Source organism: Monodelphis domestica, chromosome 3 (assembly GCF_027887165.1).
Source record: "Monodelphis domestica isolate mMonDom1 chromosome 3, mMonDom1.pri, whole genome shotgun sequence".
NCBI lineage: Eukaryota > Metazoa > Chordata > Mammalia > Didelphimorphia > Didelphidae > Monodelphis > Monodelphis domestica.
Genome location: NC_077229.1, coordinates 402149813 through 402158897, shown reverse-complemented (window position 1 = coordinate 402158897; position 9085 = coordinate 402149813). Strand labels below are relative to the sequence as shown.

The following is a 9085-nucleotide window of genomic DNA, read 5'->3' as shown; positions in this document are numbered from 1 at the left end:
ACAGTAAACACGAGGGGGGGGGGGGGTAACTAAGTGTCAAAAGGGTGCAACGTGGTCAAGAAGGATGAGGGGTTGTGAAGATGTTCTTGTTGTTCAGTCATTTCAGTAACATCCAACAGTTCATGATCCCATCTGAGGTTATCTTGACAAAGATACTGGAGTAATTTGCCATTTCCTTCTCCAGCTCTTTTTAGAGATGAGGAAACTGAGGCAAACAGAGTGAAGTGACTTGCCAGGATGACATAGGTAGTGTCTAATACTGGATTTGAACTCAGAGAAGAAGAGGAAGGAAGGGAGAGAAAAAGAGAGAGGGAGGGAGAAGGACTAAAGATAAGAGAGTGGAGATGATAAAAGGAGAAAATACTGACATGCTGAGGAATTGGAACCACTATAATACTGTAGTGATGATCTCATTGAGATTAAATCACAAAAATTTGTGGTAGACCCACTCAGCATGGCTTCCTGATCTCTCCTAAATCTGTTTAGTAGCAGTACATAAATAGAAGTAAAGAAGGATGGCAGGAGTAATCTGGGGCTGGAGATTTGGCAAGGTGAGATCAGAGAGCAAGAAGCCAAGGAATCTGAGGGGAGAGGAGAGGGTAGAGCCGTACATCAAAAAGGTGAGAAAGGAAAGGGAAGAAAATATAGCTACTAGCAGAAAGGGTGTCAAGGGAAGCAATGTCACCAGGAGGGAGATTGCAGTGAGTGTCAGTAGACAGGAGTGAAAAAAAAAAGAGGTTTAAAATGAAACAGTTTAAGATAGGCAGGATGAAGGAAGAACAAATGAATCTGAATATCCACCCAAGAGAGCATTATATACAGTAACAGATATATTGTTTGAAGAATGACTTGTGTATGTCCATCTCCAGAGAAAGAACCGACCAATAGAAACAAGTAAGACATAGTTAAATATATGCACATATCTTTCTCTAATGGTGGGAGGGGAGGAAGAGAGTTACCTGGGTATTTTAATGTAACAAATAAATTTTAATTTTAATCCCTACATCAAGTGTTAAGACATAAAAATGAAATTCAAATTAAATTGTGACACAAAGGATTTTTTTTATTTACAAATAAATATTTAGACAACACTGATTACATTCTCAAAGTTGTTTTTAGATATTATGAAAACATAATTATCTTTTAAAAATATCAAAATTTTCAAAATTTGAAACTCAAGTAGGTAATGGAGGTTTTTATGTTTTTTAAATGTAGATTTTCTATTTCATTTAAAGTATACATCTATTAACATTGAATATCTTGACACAATTATCCTCTCCACAGCTTGCCAACTGTAACCATTCACTACTGTCAGGATCATCATCATGTCCAGCTCTTCCAGGAGAATTCCTCCAGCATAATTTTTTGACTGTGAGTGTATGACACTGGCTGTAATAAAGATAGAAAAGTTACAATACAAAAATGTATCCTTGCAAAATCTACTTACAAAATAAATTCAGATTTCACCTAAATATGTGCCATATATTCCAAGGAGGTAAAATCAATGAAAATCTCTCTCTCTCTCTCTCTGTGTCTATGTCCCCCACCTCCTTCTTCACTTCCTTCCTTCCCCATTTGTTTTTCTCTATGTCTCTGACTCCATCTCTCTCTTGGATAAGACCTACTTCTATCAGACTGTTATCAATGGATTGAATGATGGGGAAAGCATTTTGGGAATGGACTGTGTATCATTATGTTCTTTCAGAGTAAAGAGCTTCAATCATCTCTGCCCTTGGGTCACCACATGTCTCTCGATGTGAAATCTGGATATAGTTTAATGCACAAACCATACTAACTAATTTTGGTTCAACAAAACACACACACTCAACTCCCTCACACTCACTCACTGTCACTGTCACTGTCACTGTCACTGTCTCTGTCTCTGTCTCTCTCTCTGAGTTTTTGGGGAGTGGGACATAGAAATACCTATGATTTGTTTCTATGCATTTGGACCAATCTGATGATGCTGGTTTCTGGTAACTCTTCTCCCATGTATACAAACAGATCTTTCCACACTCCAATCCTAATGCAAGAATATATCTAAACAAAAATAGCAACAGTTATTAAAATTATTTCTATTATCACCAATGTCACTTCCTAAGTACATATTCCTAAACTTAAAGTGTAGGTTGAATATTAAAGCTCAACAACAGCAGGATTGCATAACCAATTTACAAGCATTTTCTTATCAGAACTTAAAGGAAATAATCATCTCTAAAAGAAAATGTACCCATTTTTGTTCCTCAGTCTCTGGTGGGTGGACTAATAAATCAATCCAAGGTCTATCAAGATTTTCTGTTGAAATTGCTTTGTCACAGAAAGACTCCAAGTCTATATCCTGGTCCCTTTTTTAATATTTTTGTGAACTAGCTGTGGGACAACTCTGAAAGGCCAGGAGTCTTCCCAGAGGGAATTAGAAGAGGAACAAATACTCAGGAGGTAAGCAACAATGCTGTTCAATTCAGAGTTTGGCCTTACAATGAATAAGTGAGAATTCAATTTATTTTTCCTCTTTAAAGTAAAATCAAAATATTGCAAATGCAGCCATACCTTCTGGCAAGGGTAAGCACAGAACTAACACTGATGGCAGTGACAGCATCTCCTACATCCAGGACCGAAGAGCAAGGACTGATCTCACAGATGCGGCTCTCCTCAGTTGCACTGGCAGAGTCACACTCACCCCAGACAACAACCTAATAATAGGCCAGACACACAGAAGAGCAAATGACAAAGTTGCATTTGGTAAAATGTCAAGGATTACCTTGACATCTGAAGTCATAGACAGATAAAGAAGGAAAACGTTTTTCTTCTACCCTGGGATGCTCTGTGCAGGCTTCCTTCTGGAATATATATTCCATACGTCTATCCTCTGAGTAATTCTGAATAACAGATGATACAGGGATATGAATGATAAAAAATATGTATTTGATATTTTTTATAATTTGTATATGCAATGGCTAATTCACTTTACACTCAACAAAATTAAGTTCTGCAACTGAAAATGGAAAGAGAGGAAGCTCTCCTTATCCTACTTCTCACTCATTTTACCTTCTAAAGAGTAGGGATGTTAACAGGTGCTACTAAAAATATGTGGGAATCACTTTTCTGAACTCTGGAAAAGTCTTTTATTCCAGTGAGATAATGATCTAACCAGGGAAAGATCTGCATAGCTGCTCTCTTGGAAATGTACATGAATCCATTTTCTGATTCTGATTCTACTTGACAAGTAGCAAAAGAAGTAAAGTTATTAGAATGGTCTCTATAACCATCACTGTATACGTCCCTTTAAGGATCAGGGCCTGGGAGTAAAATGGAATTTTCCTGCCATATCAATGAATTGTCCCTGTTAGCTGGTATTACAGCCAGGCTACAACTGAAGACGGAAATCAAGCTGAGAATGATGGGAAGAAAAAAGCAAAATTCCCTTTCAGTCAGTGCTGTATAAACAGAAGCATTTTCATCCAGGTGTGTAGGAGCAGACAAGCAGTTACTCTGATGACTCCTAGCAGAGATGTCCAATCTCATAGCTACAGCATTTATCACCTTTGACCTGTTATTACAGTTACTATTATCTGCCAGAAGCTCCCTGAGGCCAGGGGCCCTCTCATTCTCTTCTGTATCCTCCAGAAAATCTTGCACTAGGCAGACACTAAGGATGTATCTGTTGAATGAAAAACAATGTGACATAGTAGAAAGAGACCTGGGCTTGCAATTAGAATATAGTGATTCAAGTCACAGCTCAGATGCTGAGGCAGGGCAAAGTTTCCTCATCTACAAAATGGGGATACTAATACCCACATTACCTGTTCATATTCCAGAGGTATTGTGATAAAAGAATTTTGCAAACTAAAACAACATATAAATATGAGTTATTAATGTTATAATAAATGCATGGTTTTAGACACCTGGTCCTAACACTACTTTCTTTTTTTAATTTATCAGTTAGTGTCATAAATACAATCTAGAAATCCAAATTTTTGCCCTTTCCTTTCCTTTTTTTCATTAAAAATACGAATCAAACAAAATTTTAGATGAAGACTTTGGCTATCAGACAGAAATGCCAAAAGCTGGAAGCTGAAGAAAATGTAACTAGATGCCAAACAATGAGATGATCTCTACATCAGAACAGAAGAAAAAACTAACCATAACTTATCAGAAAAAAATCTTTAATATCCTGGTAGTCAAAGGACAGACTGGGTAAAAAAATAAAAAGTCCAGGGTCAAAGGATATGAACAGGTATTTTTCAGAAGAAATCAAAGCTATCAATAGTCACATGAAAAAATAAATTGCTATTGATTAGTGAAAAGAAAATTAAAAGAATATAGAATACCTTCACATTGACTAATATGACAGAAAAGAGAAATGGCAAATATTGAAGGGGGATCTTTTGGAGACTAATGCACTTTTGGTGGAGTTGTAAATTGGTCCAACCATTCTGGAGAAAGGTTTGAACTATGCAAAGAGCTATAAAACTGCATACCTTTCACCCAGTCATACTGCTACTAAATCTGTATCCCAAAGAAATCAAAGAACAGGAAAATACAGATACATAAAAAGATGGAGAGTAGACCTGGGATTTCATTGGTACAGAGAAACTCTAAATAAGGAAACTCCCTCTATCAATGCAGGTCAGTACCTTCTTTGCAACTTAAAAAGTTAAATAAGAGCATCACCTGGATCCCTAAAAGTTTAAGTGACTTGACTTGTCCAGAGTTACACAGCCTATATGTGTCACAGACAGGACTTTAATTCAGGCCTTCCTGATTTCAAAGCCAGTTCTCTGCCCACTGTATAACACTGCCTTGCCTCCAGATACATATAACGGTAGAGTTAGAAACTGGGGGAGGGGAGTGGCTAGGTGGCTCAGTGGATAGCAAGCCTGGCCTAGAGATGGGAGCTACTGAATTCAAATTTGAGCTCGGATACTTCCTAGCTGTGTGACCCTGGGCAAGTCACTTAACCCCCACTGCCTAGCCCTTACCATTCTTCTGCCTTGGTTTGGTTCCAAGGCAGAAGGTAAGGGTTTAAAAAAAAAAGTTAAAACATAGAAGAGGGATGGAACTAGTATTTGGAAGGATTAGGAAAAGTTTCATACAGAAGGTGGCAAATGAGTCTAGAAGAAAATCTAAAATCCTAAGACATGAAGGATAAGGCATAGAACCTCTCTAGGACTCATTTTCCTTATGTATAAAACAAGACTTTGGACCAGATGACCTCTAGATTTAAATTAACAATTGTTTGAAAACTCAGAAGAAACCACTCTTGGATATTGATCTAGAACTCCACTACCAAAAGAGATGGACATTTGGGAAGGGATACCCACCAGCAGTATTTATGATTTTCCTGGGGGGAAAAAAAAAAGACCAATAGCCTGCCATCATATCAGAGAATACAGGCTAGACTATAGCCAGTGTCATCTAATATGGTGCCCCGGGCCAGAAAAAGCATTTTTAAAAACTCGTTCCTGTAAAAACACTAGAAAGAATAGTATAAATAGGTTTTTCCTTAAAACAATATGAAGGGGGGCAGCTGGGTTGCTCAGTGGATTGAGAGTTAGGCTTAGAGACAGGAGGTCCTAGGTTCAAATCTGGCCTCAGACACTTCCCAGCTGTGTGACCCTGGGCAAGTCACTTGACCCCCATTGACTAGCCCTTACCACTCTTCTGCCTTGGAGCCAATACACAGTATTGACTCCAAGACGGAAGGTATGGGTTTAAAAAAAAAAAACAATATGGAGAATCTACCTTAAACCATCAGCAAATATTATAATACAGATAAGGGAGAAGTTTTCCTAATAAGATGCTTATTATCACAAATATTATTTAACATAGTATTAGAAATGCAAGCAATAGCAATGAGAAGAAAAAAAGAAACTGAAGGAATCAAAATAGGCAAAGAGATAATAAAACTATAGGCAAAGAGATAATAAAACTATCTCTGTTTGTAGATGCTACGATGGTATATGTGGAAAATCCTAGAGATTCAACTAAAAAATTAGGTGTATTGTAGGGAAATGAGCAGGAGCAGGGGATCAGAATGAACTCACAAAAAAGGTGAGAAGTTTTCTTTTCAGGGAAATCTAGAGGAAGGCTTCTGTTTGTCAGTCAGCCACCCAGAATCTAAGTGTCTACTATGGACTATATGTCTGCTGAAGTCCTTTATATAACTTCAGAATTCTAGGATGCTGCCATCAATTCCAACTAAAACTAATGTCTCTTTCACTTTCCAGTTTCCTCTTCCCCCAGACCCCTTCAAACTTCTCAGCCTTGATTCTGGTACCTCTACTCCTAAAGTCTATCAGTTATTCTAAAAGCTCTTTGTTGAAAAGTTTTCATGCCATACCATAAGCTCTTTAGAGAAAGTCTTATATGACAATTTCTTTTTTAAATCACCTTTTTGTCCCGACTCCCTGTGAAGAAATATCTGCTATCAGGGCTCCAATCACAAGACCAAATGATTCTACTATGCACAGCTGTGTTTTTGTCTGTGAATGCACAGAGACTAAAAGCTGGTTCTGGAAAAAAAAATGCATCCATAGTTGAAAAATCATCTACTAAATAAGAGACAGCTATTGTTTTTTACCTTTTATAAAACCACATATTAAGATAATAATGCTTAGCAACACATTTCTGTATATTACATGTTTATGTAAAAATATATTGTTTAAATCCTTTTTATTATGAAAATGGTGTTACTGACCCACAATCAGTAGAACACATACTTTTTATTCTCTTTACAACAGTGGGGATGGATTTCTGCTGACCAAGCCTCACTTGTGAGCAGTGGGGTACATGGGAGAGAGCTACTTTAGGGATCCAATCTGGGAGTAGGGGTGCCAAGGACAATATGATTAGAGACATATTATCAAGATAATTTTCTTTTCCCTTCTAGTGAAAACAACTCTTGTGCCTCAAACAAGAACTAATTCAACTACCAAACTTATTCTATTTATACCTGTTGCATATATTTTGCAAACCTAAATTTTCAAAGATGGAAGCTAAAATAATCTCCTGAGAAAATAAGTCCTTAAGGCCACAAATAGTTTCAAATTGTGTAGTGTACACATCCAATCATTTTTAGCATATAAATTCAGGGAAAAGTGCACATAACAGGACTGAGTCAGACAAAAATAATGAAGAATTACTGGTAATATCAAGTCAGTTCTCAAGAGGAAAAACTGGAAAACCAGGTACAGTAATCATGTTTTCTTGGTTTCAGCTTAAGGTGAGAAAGAATCTAAAGAATTAAATTAAATTAAATTAAGGCCCAGTTCAGGCTGTAGGCAGAAGTTATCCAAGTGGCCAAAATGGATGGGGAAAGGCTAAGGGCCCTCTAAGTTCTATTCCAGCCATTCGTCGCTTAGAAATGAAGTGACTTCTCTAAGTGGCAAGGGCTAACTTGTAAACCCCAAAGAAAATGAATTTATAAGACCTTTGGGTCCCTGTGTACTTGGACCAGTGTTCTTTGGAACCACCCTCATATGAATAATTATAAAACTGGGACCAAAAAAACAGTTAAGAGATTCACCCAGAGTCTTATGGTATAGGGGAGGGAAGGATAAAGTAAATATTTATAGAACACCTACCAGGTGCCAACTACTATGCTAATCACATTTTACAAATATTTCATTTGATCCACACAACCTTGTGAGGTATTATTATTCCCATTATTCAGTTGAGAAAATTGAGAAGTTAAGTGTCTTAGCTAGGGTCACAAAGCTAGTACATATCTGAGATCAACATGAACTCAAGTTTTCTTGAATCCAGGCCCCACACTTTATCCATGGAGTTACCAGCATTCTCCATGCTTCTCTATGATTAGGAAGAAATCCATGAGTTTACAGAATGGGTATCTAGAATGACAAGATACAACATAATTTCTAATTCCTTAGCACTTCATTATATATAGATATAGCTAGTTATTCTTAGTTGTACTTCTGGCTCCATATTTAAGATATATGGGTAAGAGTGTATGTCATTTACAGGTTTTGCAGCAAACTAATTTTAAAAATTCTTTGTTTTTATAAAATGTTCCAACTATAAAAGACATAACTTACATGCCTTAACACATCCCACCCTGGGCTACTGAACACCCTGTTGCCAGCCTCACTCACTTCATTACTTTAGCTGCAAGGCTGGTGAATAAATTCATTATCACAGAGTTGTGGTGCTCAGAATTCAGTCATTTCAAAATTATCTACATTCATTTTCCAACTAATGCTGGAAATAGGTGAAACACATAGTCTTGTGGGCAGTTTCCCATTCTTTTACCTGGTTGTTGTGAGTTTTCCTCCTGTCTTTTCCACAGTGACCAGTTTCTATCTCTGGAAACAGCAAGTAGGAATTTGTCATCTGGAGAGAAGGCCATCTGGGTCACAGTCAGGTTGTGGAAAAGTAAGCTCTGCAGCTGCTTCCAGGAAGTGGTACTCCAGAGAATGATAGCAGCATGCTCCTTCTTTGTTGCCTACAGGACAGCAATGGAAAAAAGAGGAATAACTACCATCACCAGAAGGCAACTGAAAGCAAAAGGGCAAGTGTACACCTCTGAGAAGAGGACTGCAACTAGTTCAGATGCCCACCTCAGATGCCCAGTGCATGTTTCCTTTATTCTTAACCACACTATTAGATGCACTTCCGATCAAAAGCCTCCACCCTTCTTCCCTACAAGATATTCAACCAGGCACCAAGTTATAAATGGGAAACACCCCAGACATTCATCTAAAAACAGGCATCAGGAACTACAAACACATTTTCTCCTGGGAGGAAATACAGCATAGTGAATAGTTAAGCTAGTCTACAAAGGCCTGTTTAACCTATTATAATTATGGCTTAATGTTACAAATGACCTAATCACCATTTATAACCAGATTTTTAAAGGAAACGAGGTTCACGTCCCGACTTGGGAAACCTGACTGCCCCAATTACAAATCTCAACTCTTGTATTAAGAATTCCCACTTGATCCCCTTTCCCACTAGCCAGGTTCCCAAAAGGGTTCTGGGACAGGGCAGGAATGGGAGAAATGGACCAAGATTAGGGGGTTGTGGCAGCTGATAGTGAAGTGGGGTAAGAGGTTCTAGAAAGGAA

The 9085-nt window shown here is 37.7% G+C and overlaps 1 protein-coding gene across 1 annotated transcript in view; it reads right to left on the bottom strand.

The window, feature by feature from the left end:
• Positions 1–1042: 1042 nt before the first annotated feature.
• Positions 1043–9085, bottom strand: part of ELP2 (elongator acetyltransferase complex subunit 2) — a 56143-nt gene continuing 48100 nt past the window's right edge. The window contains exons 18-22 of the mRNA XM_001367759.4: positions 8272–8464; positions 6394–6515; positions 2551–2693; positions 1927–2040; positions 1043–1389 (exon numbers count right to left, since the gene is read on the bottom strand). Coding sequence (XP_001367796.2) covers positions 1230–1389; positions 1927–2040; positions 2551–2693; positions 6394–6515; positions 8272–8464 — 732 coding nt within the window. The 3' untranslated portion in view covers positions 1043–1229. The remainder of the gene's footprint in view (positions 1390–1926; positions 2041–2550; positions 2694–6393; positions 6516–8271; positions 8465–9085) is intronic.